At 37.6% G+C, this 16,797-nt stretch overlaps 4 protein-coding genes and 1 long non-coding RNA gene across 6 annotated transcripts; 2 read left to right on the top strand and 3 right to left on the bottom strand.

Annotated features, from left to right (window-relative positions):
* The first annotated feature begins 12 nt into the window (after positions 1-12).
* On the top strand, positions 13-3,247 carry LOC149623137 (protein LSM12-like). The gene is made up of 7 exons (XM_089853053.1): positions 13-135; positions 253-541; positions 2,044-2,159; positions 2,399-2,541; positions 2,613-2,722; positions 2,777-2,912; positions 2,962-3,247. Exons 2-7 carry the CDS (start codon positions 423-425, stop codon positions 3,052-3,054), a joined length of 717 nt encoding a protein of 238 aa, XP_089709179.1. The 5' UTR covers positions 13-135; positions 253-422; the 3' UTR covers positions 3,055-3,247.
* Positions 3,248-5,607: 2,360 nt separating this feature from the next.
* Positions 5,608-9,456, bottom strand: cbc (protein CLP1 homolog). The gene is made up of 13 exons (XM_089852818.1): positions 9,203-9,456; positions 9,102-9,141; positions 8,968-9,045; positions 8,789-8,902; positions 8,256-8,495; positions 8,165-8,192; positions 7,931-8,101; positions 7,778-7,867; positions 6,861-6,961; positions 6,648-6,786; positions 6,491-6,571; positions 6,338-6,431; positions 5,608-5,793 (listed from the first exon to the last, which is right to left on the bottom strand). The coding sequence occupies exons 1-13, from the start codon at positions 9,214-9,216 to the stop codon at positions 5,682-5,684; spliced, it is 1,302 nt and encodes a 433-aa protein (XP_089708944.1). The 5' UTR covers positions 9,217-9,456; the 3' UTR covers positions 5,608-5,681.
* A 132-nt stretch (positions 9,457-9,588) lies between these two features.
* LOC149623135 (uncharacterized) lies at positions 9,589-10,434 on the top strand. Its single transcript, XR_016374805.1, has 2 exons — positions 9,589-10,022; positions 10,080-10,434. It is a non-coding gene; the product is annotated as an uncharacterized LOC149623135 (long non-coding RNA).
* Positions 10,413-11,263, bottom strand: LOC149623134 (uncharacterized). Its single transcript, XM_089852817.1, has 2 exons — positions 11,188-11,263; positions 10,413-11,113 (listed from the first exon to the last, which is right to left on the bottom strand). Exons 1-2 carry the CDS (start codon positions 11,258-11,260, stop codon positions 10,497-10,499), a joined length of 690 nt encoding a protein of 229 aa, XP_089708943.1. The 5' UTR covers positions 11,261-11,263; the 3' UTR covers positions 10,413-10,496.
* A 373-nt stretch (positions 11,264-11,636) lies between these two features.
* LOC149623133 (uncharacterized) lies at positions 11,637-16,510 on the bottom strand. Of its 2 annotated transcripts, none has more exons than XM_089852785.1 (2): positions 16,272-16,510; positions 11,637-14,510 (listed from the first exon to the last, which is right to left on the bottom strand). In XM_089852785.1, exon 2 carries the CDS (start codon positions 14,492-14,494, stop codon positions 12,113-12,115), a length of 2,382 nt encoding a protein of 793 aa, XP_089708911.1. In that variant the 5' UTR covers positions 14,495-14,510; positions 16,272-16,510; the 3' UTR covers positions 11,637-12,112. The 2 variants fall into 2 exon arrangements, with proteins under 2 accessions (XP_089708911.1, XP_089708910.1); XM_089852784.1 differs by having other exon boundaries at positions 16,268-16,509.
* Between the last annotated feature and the right edge of the window lie 287 nt (positions 16,511-16,797).

Below are 16,797 nucleotides of genomic sequence, written 5' to 3'. Positions count from 1 at the left end.
GGCAAATAGGAGCCCTCTTTGTTGGGAACGTAGATTCCCGCAAGGGGCGCTGTGAAAACTGCAGTATGAGGTGGGGGGGGGGGGAGTAAAAAACAGCTGACCCGACTAGGGCACAAAAGGCATGCAAAAAATTAGGTAAAACTTTTAATACTAATTACATTATTATAATAGGGTTATAGAATTATTTCAAAAATTCAAGGCATACACTAGCAATGCATACACCTAAATTACAAATTATTATTATAATTTTAGCCTTGTCCCTTATCCTTTGATGTAGCGGACGACATTAGTCCAAACTGCCAGTCCGAGTCCCCCGTAGTTAAGAGGAAAACGAGCTGAAAATAAGTAGTTCTTCTGGACATAAAATTTTTCGTTCTAAAATGAAAAATGCACCACTTAAAACAAATATTTAAATAACTAAAATGAATAGTTATAAGTTAAATAACGCGTGTTTTAGACAAGACATGGCTCCGAAAGATTTGAAATTGTGTTCGTCGGTAAGTTCGGGTTCACCCGGTTCAGCCGCCTCGGCGATCATGGCCAGAGTTGGGCACTCCTCCTTAGATAGATTTTTTTCCTATCAAACTATCATAGATGGCGAAACTATCAATTCTTCTGGCTATATTTTAGAGTGGAACTCCTTCTTAGATAGATTTTTTTCCTCTCAAACCATCATAGATGGCGGAACTATCAACTCTTCTGACTATATTTTAGACTGACATTGCTGGTTAGATAGATATTTTTCCTCTCAAACTATCATAGATAGCGAAACTATCAACTCTTCTGACTATATTTTAGACTGACACTGCTGGTTAGATAGATATTTTTCCTCTCAAACTATCATATTTGGCGAAACTATCAATTCTTCTAGCTATATTTTAGACCGGCATTATTTGTTAGATAGATTTTTTTCCTCTCAACAAATCATAGATGGTGAAACTATCAAATCTTCCTTCAATATGTTAGATTGGCTCTCATTGTTAGATAGATTTTTTGCCTATCAAATCAAATTGAAATCTTTAGGAACGACTAAATTAATCGATCATTTAATCTCCGGACTTTAAATTTGATTGTTTTCGATCAAACTGATTTGGTCTCTACCTAATTTTACTCTGTTTAATCGATTCCTGATATTTCCTGATTTTGTAGAATTTCGAATATTTTCATATATTCATATAATTTCCATAATCTCATTTCTCAAGTTTGACTTTTAACTGTCTATAGTTAGCTACTATCCAAACTTTTTCAAATTATTCGCCCTCGATTTAATCTAAACCATCTACTATAAACGGTTAACTAATAATAATTAAAGGCAAAAATTGCAATTAATAACTGTGGGTAATAAAAATCAGAAAATCTACACTTTAATTTATCTACTTCTACGTTTGGATGATTTCGTGGAATCGTTCTTCCTCCTCGAGTAGTCGTTCACATCAGTGACAGCACGGAGCTTCTATATACAAGAAGCTCCGTCTTCACAGTTTGAACTGTTGAACCATCGTTTATTTTATTTTTATTTATTTGTTTGAGAGGGTTATAACGACCACCAAATACAGAATCTTCTTATAGAATAAACCTACACTTGCTAACGTTCAAATATATTAAAAACTTCGATATCATTCAAAAAACGACTTATCTTTCCAGAAATTTTCATAACTATCAAAATTGCCTATCAAAGATAAGCTCATAATTCTTTTAAAATGAAATCAGAAAACAGATGTCGCCAAATAAAATCACTCAAAAAATCAATATATTTCTCAAGGAATAATGCCTATCATTTTTTATGATTTCTAAAAGATGGGGTTAGTAGCCAGATCACGTTGAGAATCGATATTTTTCTCTAGACGATTTCAACGACTCAATGAATCATATCAACTTCGAGTGCACTTTTTAAGCTATCAAACTCAATCGATCATTATAATTCAAATTTTTCTCGAAAATAACTATCAAAATTGATACTTTGATTGGGGCAGATTTAGTTTTCTATCGTATCAAGTGGTAAAACTATCAAATGATATGATAGTGCCCATCTATGATCATGGCGGACGATGGCGAGTACTTTAGCATCGGAAGTGCCGTCAGTTGTAAAACCTGCCATGGACAAATTATTGACGGTGAAGTCGTTGCTTTTGACTACCAAACTAAAATGCTGATTCTCAGTATCCTTTTCCGTTATTAGAAATTAATCATAGTATTAAAATCTAAGCCAAGTTAACGATTAATGGTAAGCCTTGGCTAGCATAATAGTAACTAGTAGTTTTATGCTTTTGGCAAATTGGCATTGATAATGATAATTGGTGTACTGTACTATGACGATTTGGGTTTAATTTACATGAATTTTCTTAAATCGAGACAAAATACTACCTTCATTGCTTCCTTAACCCAAAACAACCTATAGAAAAACCATCGACAATACCTGGAAAATCTAACGTTCATGATGTAAAGATGGTGAATCTTAATTTTGTTGAGGATGTTGTCGTTACGCAAGAAGCAGTTGCGGCTGCTCCATGCTCACCATTGCTTCCTTTAAACGTCGATAAGGTTGTTTTTCGAGCGAAGGCCTATCTTATTTCATCAGAAACACTAATATCCTTCCTTCATTAACCCCGTAGTTGAACAGCAGAGCGAAACAAATGATTGAAGAACGTCAAAGGGTTATCGCCGCTGTCAGTTCCGGTGTCAGTCGTGATGGAGTCATGTTGTTCTTGGCTATAACTAAAACGTATGTTAAGCGTGATTAGTAAGATTCAGGGTTAAAGGTCAGTGATGTTTTTAGGATAAACGAAGTTTCGTGGCAAGGAAAGAACATCGTTGTTATGAACGAAGTGACCATTTCTCCACCATACAGACCAGAAAATTGTAAAGGAAAAACTACACCGGAGAAAGAAGCGGTTAATCATGTCAGAAAAATTGTAAGGCGAGAAACAAAGTAGTTTTCGATATCTAATAAATTTTGCGTAGGTGGAGAAACATTTAAAAGACCAAGCCGCTTCAACACTTCAAAATTCTCTGCAACACGGCGGAGCTAGAACCACTAGCGCCACCCAACAGTAAACGAAACGACAAGAAACAAACCCCGAAATCAGTTTAACTCCATTGAAATACCAAATTCAAATTCATGTCCTTAATGATAGGACAAACTAAAATGATTTTTTTACGTTGACTTGAAAATATTCCATGGACCAGCGCGACTATTTATTTCAGTGTAAAATAAATAAATAAATAAAAGTATAAGTTGATCTAGAAATTATGAGGGAAGGACCACCATTATTAAAACCATTTTGTTTGAACAAGTAGTACTAGCGTGTGATTTGTCTTTAATTATATAAGCGCCATTTTTCTAATAATTTAAAGAAACTGATGTCATTTGTACATTGCGTTTTGTTCGCTAGCACTTCGTCCTACCTTGAAGGAGAGAGTAATGGAGTGGAAACCCCCATACCTTTAGCGTTGCCTTTGTACCCCCACCTACGGAACGACACCATAGTCCTCCCATCATCCCCAGCGGTTAGGTAGGGTCGTACGGGACGAAATTGTAAAGGACGCTCCCTCTATCTCAAAAATAGAAGCTAGTTCTCATTGAAATAAAATGGCGCTACGCGGCAGCACTTAGCAATCGCCTACGGAAGGGTAGGGGCGTGCGCGAGGTACACTGGGAGAGATATGGTGCCGCACGTCGCCCATCATCATTTCCAATCCATCTGACTCCCTTATCCCTGGTCCAATGACAGGTAAGGCGCGAACAGCTGGTTTGCCTCTGACACGCTGCCGCCAGCCAGGGGGACGTCGCTTTGGGCCAAGCAGCTAAGCCTCGGTTTTTTTAAGGGATTCCACAATATTTCAAGCTCCTACGGCGTTTACTTCAGTTCAAATTCATATCCCTGGGGCCTGTAGCTCCTAGCTCAATTTATATTTCGTTTTTGACTGTCTATTTGGTTGTTTTTAAAATAACAGACTTCAATTGCCCTTGAAAGGGTAAAACTAGGCCTGTGCGGGTAGTGATTTTTAGGTTTCGGGTCGGGTACGGGTAGTTGAAAAAACTTCCAATCGGGTATCGGGTCGGGTACCCGGATTTCTAACGGGTACTCGAATAATTAGGCTTAGATAAACTACCATTAGTCGGGTGCTTTTCGGGTAGCAAAAAATCATATCGGGTACTTATCGGGATGAAATACTTTTATTTGTGAAAAAAATAAGTGTCACGAAAGACTTGGATACCATTATGGCGAAAAGTACAAAAATAAGACGCTAAAGGTGGAATTCATAAACGTCGGACGCAACGCGATTTAGTACAGGCAAAGGCAGGGCGTCGTGCGCAAACTTCCGCCTTTTGCGCACGACGCCCTGCCTTTGCCTGTACTAAATTGCGTTGCGTCCGACGTTTATGAATTCCACCTTTTATTAAGCTATTAGCGAGGATTGAAATATTGAATAATACAGAGCATTGTGGAAAAGTTTAATCAAACTTAAGTTCTTCTAAGTTCAAGAAACTTTGCCCAACCAATACCCGATTGTCCTAAGCCTTGTCAGGGGTAATGAGCGGGAAAAATTAAATATTCGAATAATTTCGGGTATTAAGAAATTGAGTTTTCGGGTAATTTTCGGGTCGGGTACCCGACCCGATACCTGACCGGGTAATTTTCGGGTACCGGGTACTCGCACAGGCCTAAAATTCATATCCCTGGGGCCTGTACACTCGTAGCTCAATTTATATTAATTATGTTTTTGACTGTCTATTTGGTTGTTTTTAAAATAACAGACTTCAATTGCCCTTGAAAGGGTAAAACCAAACAAGACGGCACGTGTTTTACACTCGTTAATATAACCCTCTGACGCAGGAAGTCCGGCCGCCATTTTTTCCGAGTGTTCCTCCCCCCCCTACTAGCGTCCCACCGGACCTTTGTCGTTCGTTTCACAGTTAGCGTTCCCATTTCCCTCAGATTACGCATGCTCACCCCCTTCGTCCTACCTTTCTATAAAGACCAATAATTCAGCAAATAGCGCCATCACGTGACCGCGAAATGACGTTGACGAATAAAACACCAAATTGCGAATTAGTCTAATTTGGTTTTAAATTTATAATTAACGAAAATTAATTCAGAAAAACAAACTAGCAAATTGTAGACTCTCATATCGTGGCCTTAGATTTAAAATTAACACGCAAAAGTGCGGGATCCTTTCCTTTAAGTGATAATGAAATGTTAGTTTCGTTATAAAAGTATGTATTTTTAATGGGAATCCATGAATTGTACATCATTCAAGAGTAGAAGTATGTATTTTTAATGGGAATCCCTTTAATTAGCCTTATTCCTGATCAGCGCCACCTACCCATAGCGGTGACTTTGAGAACTACTGTAAGCGGCAAGCCAATCAGATGTCGCTAAAATCTGGTGACGTCACTGACTGGCACTCTAGGGGGGGTCTTACCAAAAATGACGTCACCAGATTTTAGCGATATCTGATTGGCTTGCCGCTTACAGTAGTTCTCAAAGTCGCCGCTATGGGTAGATGGCGCTGATCAGGAATAAGGCTAATTAGTCTAATATGGTTTTAAATTTATAATTAACGAAAATTAATTAATTCAGAAATAAATAAACAAAATGTTAGTTTCGTTATAAAAGTATGTATTTTTAATGGGAATCCATGAATTGTACATCGTTCAGGAGTAGAAGTATGTATTTTTAATGGGAATCCATGAATTGTACATCGTTCAGGAGTAGAACAGTTTTGGGAAGGGGTCTGGGTTGCGGTGATAAGACTGTTAAGATTTGTCGCTCCATATCGACTCCAGTACTGGGGAAATAAAAAATAGGCCCTAATTACGCGTTACCCTTAAACCTATGCCTGGTAAGCTCAGCAGTGGTGTGCGAGTCCCGTTTTTTCTGTTTCGAGACAAGTTAGTCCGAGTAACAAATAAATTTTACATCGAGTATTGAGCCGAGTATCAAAAATTCCTTTCGAGTATCGAGCCTAGTATCAAAAATTCTTTCGATTATCAAGCCAAGTATCAAAATTTTTTTCTTTTGAGTATTTATCGAGCGCCAAATATTTACTTATCAAGTAAATTTCTAGAAAATAGTGAAGATGTTCAATTAACCAATATGATTGTTAGTAAACAATTGAACATTAATGAGGTTACGTTCAAACTAAATGCTAATGACCACATAGTCTACTAAAGTTACCAGCCTTGGATTCGAATATTTAAGAAATCAAAACGCTACTCGAAACTTTGGCGAGTATTTTCAATATGTTGTTATCAAGTATCGAGTCAAGTACTCGTTTCGATACTCTAACTTAAGGAGTTCCCGCACACCACTACCATTTACGCGATACTTACACGCAAATAAAGCCCGCTAAGTTACTTTGAATGATATCTTCCTCTTCATTGGCCGCAAAACTTACGCTAAGGACATGATGCAATAAATTGGTTCCTAAAAAATAAAGCAAAACGTATTATTTGAGCCGAGTACGAAGAAATAACGTCATTTACCAACTTGAACTGGAACTAATTTAGTCAAATTATCTTCGGAACGCATTCCTAATGGCATACAAGAGTCCGGTAACATTGGAGCTATAAAAGAAGCGGGAAAATTTTAATATTGACCTGTTTATCATTGATAAATCACTTGATCCCTTCAAGCTTGTACCTCCAATTTTAAAGACTTTGATGTCAGAGAAACGTACATCGAATGAATGAGGATATAAGGGCGTTTTTAATCCGTAAAAATAATCGCGAACCCTTAAATCCCTGCTCATGGCACGAGCTGACTTACTCCTTTCGACAACCTACGCAAATTAAAAAAAAATAAATCAAACCTGAATCTTGAAGTAACGGTATAAACGAAGTTAACAATAATTACCCCGCCTGATTTGGGTGTAAAGAGAACTTTAACGAACGAAGGCATATCTCTAACTAGCTCATTGTATAATCGCTCTTGATCCAATACCAAAATTACGTCGACTAAGAAATTAATTAAGTTAATTAAATGATTGACTAAATTAATGTAAAAGTTCAGGTAACTTAACAATACACCTTAAAAGAAAGACCTTTTTCTAAATATAAAAGAAAAAAATATATAAAAAAATAAATGATCTCTTAATGCGGGTCCAGATTTTTGGGTGTCGGGTAAATTTCGGGTCCTTCAAAGTCCCCAAAATTAGCTTTCGGGTAAAATTCGGGTCTCTGCTTTTCCTTAACAGTCCAATTAAAAGCTAGATTTCAAAGCCGAGCCATTATCCCCCATAGTGTAATTCATTAAACAATATTAATTAATAACTTAATACTAATTAAATTATTTAAATATGAAAGGCAGAAGTATTGAAACACGCGCGGTAACGTCATGAACTGGACCCGGCAGACTCGGCGGGTATTGGCAAAGGCTTAAAATTGGGACTCGGGTACCCGTTCGGGTCCTAAAAAATGTGTTTCGGGTACCCGCACACCCCTGCTTAATACCAAAATAATTAGCACTTAATTATTCTAAAAAACGAGGACTACTGGGCCATCCGCCATTGGTTTAGCGGCGTCTGCTACCCAGAACCTCTTACCCTTTCGGGATTGGTTGAATTCTCACAGGCTGAGAGAGGTAAGAGGTTCTGGCTAACAGACGCCACTAAAGCAATGGTAGATGGCGCAGTAGTCCTCGTTTTTAAGATGAATTAAATAGTAATAATTTTGTAATAAGAGATCATTTATTTTTTTAAATATTAATTTCCTAAATTTATATTTAGAAAAAGGCCGTTCTTGAATGAACTTTTTCCTTTAAGTATTACAGACCTTCAAAGGCCAAAGCAGCGTGCGTTATAGCTTTATAGCCTTGATTTTTAACCCAACCACAAGTATTGATAAAAACACCGCTAAAACTCGCTACAAAACCAATTCATTAAAGTCAATTAATTTTTTTAATTTGAATATGTAATCTTAACGAACCTTTTCGATAATTTTCCGCTCTGGTGTTGATGACTTCAGCCAGTCTGGATACTAGGAGGTTATAAAGGGTGATATTATCCCCGGGAGATTTATGACCAAAGTGGTACACAAGGGGGGCTTGTTGAGAGAAACCTTCTTCAACATCAGCTGGTCTTTCAACTAAAACAGCTCCTAAATTAGATAAAAACAATGTTAAACTCTTCTAGATAGTTAAAACAATTAAACTACCTTTACCTATTGTTCCTGGAACTGATATTTGACCCTAATTAGAAAATTTAATTATTACGAATTACTTATCTTAGTTATATTTAAAAATAAGACTTACTTGCCCTACGTCTAACTCAACGTAAATTGGTCTCCTGCCTTGTCTAACAGCGTAGTTGAGAAGGATTCTGCATAAAGTACTTTTTCCAACGTCCATTGGACCCACTATCATGGCTACTGGTCCTTTGGATTCTTCTTCTTCCGCCTTTTGTCTCATTTGTTCCAAGGCAGCGTGAGTATTTACGTAAACTAACATCGGAGTTTCCCTGGCTACATAAGCAACCTCTGGCTTGCCAGTCAAGTATTTTCACGTTAAGGACTTAAACTTGGTAGCCTTATTCCTGATCAGCGCCATCTACCCATAGCGGCGACTTTGAGAACTACTGTAAGCGGCAAGCCAATCAGATATCGCTAAAATCTGGTGACGTCATTTTTGGTAAGACCCGAGAGTGCCAGTCAGTGACGTCACCAGATTTTAGCGACATCTGATTGGCTTGCCGATTACAGTAGTTCTCAAAGTCGCCGCTATGGGTAGGTGGCGCTGATCAGGAATAAGCTACGCTAATTTTAAACAAAATTTACATTAAAGGATATTTCAAGAGTGCAACCGTGCCAGGTAAAAACGGCTATCTTTGAACCAGTAGCGAAAACATATTTTTTGTTTCTTACAATTTCAGAGCCAAATAATTCAGCTAATCCAGATTTTAACTGGATAAATTAACAAATATTAAGTTAATTTTGGTTAAAATTAACAGATTTAAGTTTAAACTTACTTCCAAAGACACTTTTTCTTTGCCTTCAACTTCAAAACGCAGTTCTGATTCAGGGTCAAGCTTAAATTCTTGAACGTTCTGTTAAAATATATACTTAGTTTTTCTTAACTTTTTACAATAAACGTTTCAATTACATCTTCATTAGTGGCCTCCTTATTTTCTTCATTCATTTTGCTATTAATTTAATTATAAAAACATTAAAACACAATAAACAGGTCAGAAAGCCACACATCACCATTTTTTGAACATTGTTGCAGACGCTTGATCAGACTACTGAGTGCTGGACTTAAGTGACAACTGACACTCAGGGCCGGAAATAAGCAAATGACACTGGACATTTACTATAATTTTTTAAAAATAAAGGGGGTCACTGGACGTTTTGACCAATAAACAATAAATTTTCCGAAGTTTTGGTAGCTTGACAATGATGATGAGACCATATTTTTGCGCACTCCAGAGGACAATGTCCTGCAAATTTTCCGGTCAAAGGGGGATCACTGGACACGTCCTACTAGAAATTTTCATTATTTCCGGCCCTGATGACACTTAGTCAAACCACGTGACTGACGTGAGTCACTAGGCAGGGCTGAAAATAAACTATAACAATTTATTTATTTATTTAGTTCAGTACAGGTAAGCCATTAGAGCTTGGTTAGTACAACCGAGAGAGATTAACGATTTAGTTATACAGAGATTGACGATTTAGTTATACATTAGTAAAAAAAGAAAAAAAAACAAAAAGAGATAAGTAACAAAGTAAAAAAAAAAAAAATAAGTGACAAAGTAGAAAAAAAGATAAGTAACAAAGTAAAAAACGGTATGACTACAGGTCAATTTGGGGTATTATTGAAGTGAGCCGATAACTTAGCGCGAAATTTTGATTTATCTGAGATGGTAATAATAGATACCCCGCGAACTTCAATAATATAAATTCAGCGTATTGGAAAAAAAATAAACTTCTTTATTATAAAAGTTTTTTAATCCTAAATTATTAGTATTTAATGAGGAGATTTCACAATCACGGCCAGATCTTAGACGATTCATCTTAACAATGGGTAACTTTTAAGTCTTCAAAGGAATTACTAAAAATGGTTTAACTATTTTTCATACAGGGATTCAAATACTTGTTCTCTTCGTTTGCGTCGCCACGGTGGTATGCCAACTGAACCTTCAACTGGGTGGAGGTGGTCTTGGAGGAGCGTATAATCCCCTGAATTATCCCATGATTGGGTCGGGTGCATTGCTTCCTCAAAATCAATACACCTACTATTATAACCCATGGTTGGGAACCACCTACTCTTCGTGGAACCGTTACCGGAGGTCAGTTGATCAACCCAGGAAGGCAGGAACTAGCCAACCAATAAACTGAAAAAAATCTCCGATTCTTTATTATGAAAGCCAATTGTTCATGTGAAATAAAATATTTTTGCAATCAATCAATAAAGTTTTTCGTCAAATGTGAAATAATTTATTACTAACTTTATAAATTACTAAAAATCTACAAAAGATTCGAGTCAAAAAATCATACATTAAGCCTTAATGGTAAAAATTTTAAAAGATCCATCGCCAGGTAGTACTTGAAATGGACCCTCCTTAAGTAAAAGATCCGCGAAACTATAAACATCACCTCCCGTGTTTACAAAGGTCAAATCAAGGCCGACTATCCTATTGTCCTCTAAGCCTAGCTCTATCTCCTTAGTTGGAGGCAATACAACTGGTACAGGTAATAACTTAACGGTTGTAGAACTAACAGTCGATGAAGGCAATTCGGTCCCGTTCTTGGTCGCGATGGTAGACGTTGGTACATTCACCTCTTCGACCGGTCTTTGAATCCAGGCATCGCGATGATGTAAATTAGTTTCCGTAAAGTTCAAATTCCTCAAGATCTTCGTCCTGCGTGCGGACTTGGGAGATAGGAAATACGCGGCTAACATCGACATTATAATGACGACCAGGATGAAAACCACCGTTAAGCACTGGCAACATTGCCACTTGTCTTTTCTCAAACAGCCCCTCTTGGGAGACTCGACGATACTTGGCAACAACAGTGGAGCTGGTGACGCAATTACTGGTAGCTTAAGACTATTTCTGTTACAGTTATCCAGAAAAGAGTTTTGGAAATTGTCCTCCAAGATGGTATTCATGACTAGAAATTATTTCACGGACGATATAAATGGTGAAGTAATACCGTTTAAAATTTCAAGTACACGCGTTACTTACGATTAAGGTCCTGATCTGCAATGGACGGGTAATCAGCAGTACGCTTATCCTCGGGCATTTCCGGTTCCTTCATACTCTTTATTAAAATACCCCTAAACAATTTGAACTCAAAACCGATCTTTCGGTCTATATATATCTTGAAAAACTACGGACTTTGAAATTCAAAACGAGGACCCCTAAAAAAGTAATTCTTTTACGATCTAATTGCCCCCCCCCCGACTACCTTTTTAAACAGTCATTGCTTTGAAATTAATTTGCAGTGGCCTTGATATAAAAAATAAAAACAGATTCTAATTTTTTTACGCCCCGGCCCAAGGCGCGCCTATAGTGTTTTAAAATTAAACTTACAATGACCTTGATATTCTAGAATCCTAATCTCTGGCTCATCCCATAGTTTTTTACGGACCATCCCCTGTAAAAAGTATAAAGTTTAAATGATCGACAAAAAATCATAGACCCAATTTTATTATAATCTTTACAACGTACATTTCAATCTCAGTTTGTCAGGCATAATGAACTAAAATCGTACATTTTTATATAATAATCATATATGTTTATTAATTTATTTATTTCATTCGATAATAACAATATATTCTTTGATCACATGATTTAAAATTTAACAATAAGCAGTCATGATACAAAAAACCGCAATAATGATTTCTCGTTAAAATAATGGATTAACAAATATGGCAGTATTTAGGACATTTTCGAGTATATTGAAATATAACGATAATTAAGTAGAAATTAATTACAAATTAATTCCCTAATTGAGCTAAAATATTAAACTTAATAATTTTAACTGATTTAATTAATCACTTGATTACAAAGCTTAATAAAAATAAAATAACACCGGTATTTAAAATATTTTTGTACGTGTTGTGTATGCAACAAGTCTCGTTGCGATTAATTGAACTTTCCTAAACATTCATTCCGCGTAAACGCATAACCTCCCTTCCAACTCTTGTCTAATCTCATTGTCGATTTCATCGGAGGCCAAACCCATGGGTGTCTTACCATTTTCGTCTACCATGTTAAGGGCCTTGTCGAAATTGCTCCACGTTCCTTCTACATAGAGAACTTCTAGCATTTCTAAGGACTTGTTCTTAATGGCCAAATGTATGGGAGTCATTCCATTAGCGTCTTGGACGTCAATTCGGACATGGGCTTGCAATAATCTCCTGACGATCTTAACGTTATTGATGACGTAGTTTTCAAGTACTTGACCATTTTCGGCGTGTTCGCGTCTTTGTCCGTGATAATAAACGGCTTCGTGGAGGGCGGTTCTCCCGTACTTGTTGACCAAATTGCGATCAAATTTTGAGTTTAAAAATACTTCCAGGACTTCCATAGAAGCCTCTCCTAATTTGCAAACCAGATGGAAAGGTGTATCGCCGTTTCTATAATCGGACAAAGATATGTCAGCTTGGCATCTGTCAAGAAGGTAAGCGGCGACGTTGGCTTCGTTCAACATGGCGGCCAAATACAAAGCAGTGCGTCCTTGTAAATCACGGGCGTTGACGAAGGACTGTAAACTTTTAATACCCTTTAAACCAGGCATATTTGGGTTCTTATCCATCCAATCTTTAATTCTATCCCCGAAGTAGATGGCGAAAACGCCATTTCTCGTAGCGATTAATGTATGTAAGATAGTGAAGCCGTCTCTGGACACTTTCCCGAGACCATGTTCGGCCATTTTCAAGATGCGTTTATGAAACGCGTCACGTTTCAGTTTGGTCAGATTCTTCAAATACGGATTCCTCGGACCAGTCTTACGACTTGTTCCACCACACCCGGGCCTCGAACCAGAGACTAAACTGTTGTCAGTCGCTGTCGTGGGTTTCGGTAAGATCCAGACGCATTTGTCAGTTGACGAGGTGAAGTCAGATACTGTGACGTCTTGATAGTCGCTTAAGGGACTCGGAGCCAAGGGGGAATGGTACATACTGTTGTTATTACCGTCTTCGACGTACAAAATTGACGATGGAGAAAGCACCTCTTGGTCTCTTCCGCTACTGGTAATAGAGTATGGTGAATTTGGTAGGCTCTCTACATGGTCATGACGGACCTCTTGGCTTCTTCCACAACTGGTAATGGAGTATGGTGAATTTGCTACGAGGTTCTGACTGATTTCTTGGTCGCTTCCCTCGAAAGAAACAGGAGAATTTGGCACGCTGACGTCATGACAGTTTGCGTTCTCAAAGTCCAATATAAGATCAACTAGGGTTTCTTCATTGACAGGCTCTGACAGATCCAGATCGTCAAACGTGAATTCGAGTGGATAGCCATTGTTTGAATTGTTGACATCGGAAGTTAACTGTTCTATTATATCATTTACTTCGGGAGTAGTGACGTTACTAATTTGGCTACCTCCGCTTAGAAGCAACTGGGAAGACGTAGATATTGATCTTTGTTCTTCCAACGGTGGGATGTTCAAAGTTAAAGGTTGGGGCTCGAGTGGGGTGAAAAACTTTTCCAAATTTTCAAAGTTTTCAAAGTTTCCAAAGTTTTGTTGGATCGGACTAGCAACTATGTTGGGCTTGTAATTTTGCTTATTTGGTTTGACGTAAGGATGTCCTCTATTGTTCGAAAAGTTGTCCCTTTTCGGTAGCCCTCGAGCAATGACGTCATCATCGCCTTCCTCTGCGCTTTCAGATTCACTTTCTTCACTTGAATCAGAGTCAGAGGAGTATTTTGCCTCAAGCTCTTCGAGTTTGATCCACTCATCAACATTTTGGCTTTTGACCTCATCGGCGGATTGAAGTTTGACATCATCAAGAGGTTCTAATTTGACCTCGTCAGTGGGTTCAACATCATCAACGGGTTCGAGTTTCACCTCATTGGTTGGTTCGAGTTTCAAGTCACTGGTTGGTTCGGCTTTCAAGTCACTGGATGGTTCGGCTTTCAAGTCACTGGATGGTTCGGCTTTCAAGTCACTGGATGGTTCGGCTTTCAAGTCATTGGATGGTTCGGCTTTCAAGTCATTGGATGGTTCGGCTTTCGAGTCACTGGTTGGTTCAAGCTTCACCTCATCAATGGGTTCGAAATTAGCCTTGCAAACACATTCATGTGTGACCTCTTCAGGTTCAGACTGGACCTTTATTTGGCAATTGTTTAACTTGGCGCATATGTCATCAATATTTTCAGTTCTTTTGGCGACAGCGAGGCTTAATGATGTCATATTGATCATCAAATCATTTATATCGGATTGGACACCTCGAGGCTGTTTACTGTCAGGGGCCGGGGCATCATTCGCCATATTTGAGGCAGTAGTTTCAGAATTTGTAACTTCGGACGATTTTACTCGCATTTTGAATTTTCCAAACCTGCGTTTAAAATGTAAATAACGCTCTATAATCATCTAGTCAAGGGCCACATTCTCTCCCCTCTGAGCTGGTTTTGGCCCCCTCATTAGGGACTAAGAAAATTCCTCAAAATTTAGTCCCGAACCCTCCTCCCTTCCTGTCCAATTACTATTACCTGGAGCTGTAAGGTTTATTGTAAACACTAGCTCGTCATCCCCACACGGAGCAAAAAAAAAAAAAAAAAAAAAAAAAAAGAAAAAAAAAGTAGAAGATTTGCAGGAGGTGTCATGATTAAATGGTTTAAACATGGACGCTTCTATCAAATCGTATTACAATGGGTGTTATCATTGTGAAACAGGGCTTTTATTTATTTATTTGGACTAGTTACGTACAGGCAAGCCGTAGGCTTTTGGGGTACGGACGGAATGGTTATAACATTAGTAAACAGATAGCGGAATTAAATGAACAAAGGGCTTGTAAGTAAATTGATGAGAGATTTTAACATGAGAAGTGTAAAAAACCTTAACATTAAGAATTAAATGAACAAAGCGCTTACAGGAAATTAACTAATGATTTTAACATGAGAAAAAAAAAAGTAAACAAGTATTAAGATTTAAAGGGACTGCAAAGAAGGCATCGGCGGGTGGGTAAGAATTATTTGAAATACGTCAGAGGCACGTGACCAAGGAGAGGCGTGGTTCAAAGAAGCTTAGTTCGTTTTATTTCGAAAACTACCACTTCATGAAATTGGCGCTGCAATCTCGCGAAAAACAAGGACTAGATGTTAACTAGTTCCACTCCATGAGGAGTCTTTGTATCTTGGCATCACGTGATGTCTGTGACGTATTTCAAATAATTTTTACCCACCCGCCCATGCCTTCTTTGCAGTCCCTTTAAAAGAACAGTGCTGATAGGGAATTAATTTATGATTGTAACGTGAGAATATTAAAATAAAGAATTAGAAGTAAATTAACAAAGTACTTATAGGTAATTAATTATTAAGTTTAACATGGAATAATAAACGAATATTAGGAATTAAGTGAACCTATTGCTTATAGGTAATTAAATAAATAATCAAGTATGCATCATCATGAACAGAGCTGGATTCATTTGCCTTAAGTAAAAATCCAACATCTTACTGATAACTTTTTTATCAATTTCAGTGCTTAATTAACTTCCTCTTTCAATGAAACTTATAACTGATCTATAACAATACATAGTTTTCAGGCAAAGAGGATTGATAGCATTTACACCAGGAGACCAGGCTACTTGGTATTGCACTTAGTCCGTCAAGTAGCACCGTCTCCTGGTGTAAATGGTATCAATTCTCCTTGTCTAAGTAGCATATAAACTTTTTCTGTAAATTTCTATCATTCTAGAATAATTGTTAGAGCAACGTATAAGAACCAAATACCTAAATGTAAAACTTTCCAGTAAATAACTTTGGATAAATAATCTAAGACTGTCAATTTTAAACATCCTTGCTAATGTATTTTTAACTTCATAGGTGGTAAAGTGTCTTAAATTTTTAAAGGAATGGCGTGGGGAATACTTAAAGGGGCTGTCCGACCCCCTCTCCTTTTTTACCTTCCCGCTATGAGGAAGATCGTCGTTTGTCCCACTGTCCGAACAGCCCCTTTAATACAAACATGTCACAACAAATATGTTACAAGCAGCAGCAAGCTTCAGAATCATAATTAGATGTAAAGGTTTTACGAATACAATACCAATTTTTTAATATTAAAGCGTTAACCAAAGGTACAAATAATATAACTTACTAACTCTACGCAACGAAATAACCAGTCCTTTAGAATCCATAAAACAACAAGAATACAGCGAAATTGTTCGACCACACTACTGTGATTATGATTAGATTGGGTTGCGAACTGTCGACTCGGTCGCGTAATGACGTAATGTCTAACAAACAAAATTCCGGGAAATGCACTAGCGCAGCGCACGAAAACATCACGTGATAAAAGACTCCACACCTCTCCGTCTTGTCATAGCCCATCCGATCACTAGCTCAACGACGCAAGCTGCTCGCGCTATTCTTCGTATGAGCTTCTATAAAGCGAGCGGCTTGTGTCGTTGAGCGCGTGATCAAGTGGGCTATAATCTTGCTTAATATATTATCAACGATTTTTTTATGAGATGTGTAGAAAACATTTTCAGAACAAGTTGGGAAAGCCAAAATATAACCTCTCCGACTCAAGAGGACTACTTGCAAACTTACCTAGATATGGAATTATTTCTCCTTTTTTACGAGCAATTGCGGAAGTTAAAATTTATGAATTATTAAAGCGGTATT

This window comes from Phalangium opilio, unplaced genomic scaffold, assembly GCF_054372755.1.
Source record: "Phalangium opilio isolate 3A_F unplaced genomic scaffold, DU_Popi_V2 ptg000113l_1, whole genome shotgun sequence".
NCBI classification, from domain to species: domain Eukaryota; kingdom Metazoa; phylum Arthropoda; class Arachnida; order Opiliones; family Phalangiidae; genus Phalangium; species Phalangium opilio.
This window is presented reverse-complemented; position numbering and strand designations above follow the sequence as displayed.

What these genes read in the sequence shown, in the direction of transcription:
- LOC149623137 (XM_089853053.1), top strand. Translation starts at nt 423, where the DNA reads ATGAATAGTTATAAGTTAAATAACGCGTGTTTTAGACAAGACATGGCT. An exon ending in AACTAAAATGCTGATTCTCA is followed by an intron (nt 2,160 to 2,398) that starts GTATCCTTTTCC and finishes AACAACCTATAG; the next exon opens with AAAAACCATCGACAATACCT. An exon ending in TTAATCATGTCAGAAAAATT is followed by an intron (nt 2,913 to 2,961) that starts GTAAGGCGAGAA and finishes AATTTTGCGTAG; the next exon opens with GTGGAGAAACATTTAAAAGA.
- cbc (XM_089852818.1), bottom strand. An exon ending in TTGAGTTAGACGTAGGGCAA is followed by an intron (nt 8,193 to 8,255) that starts GTAAGTCTTATT and finishes TTTTCTAATTAG; the next exon opens with GGTCAAATATCAGTTCCAGG. An exon ending in ATTAGTTCCAGTTCAAGTTG is followed by an intron (nt 6,432 to 6,490) that starts GTAAATGACGTT and finishes TTTATTTTTTAG; the next exon opens with GAACCAATTTATTGCATCAT.
- LOC149623134 (XM_089852817.1), bottom strand. Translation starts at nt 11,260, where the DNA reads ATGAAGGAACCGGAAATGCCCGAGGATAAGCGTACTGCTGATTACCCG. An exon ending in TGCAGATCAGGACCTTAATC is followed by an intron (nt 11,114 to 11,187) that starts GTAAGTAACGCG and finishes AATAATTTCTAG; the next exon opens with TCATGAATACCATCTTGGAG.
- LOC149623133 (XM_089852785.1), bottom strand. Translation starts at nt 14,494, where the DNA reads ATGCGAGTAAAATCGTCCGAAGTTACAAATTCTGAAACTACTGCCTCA.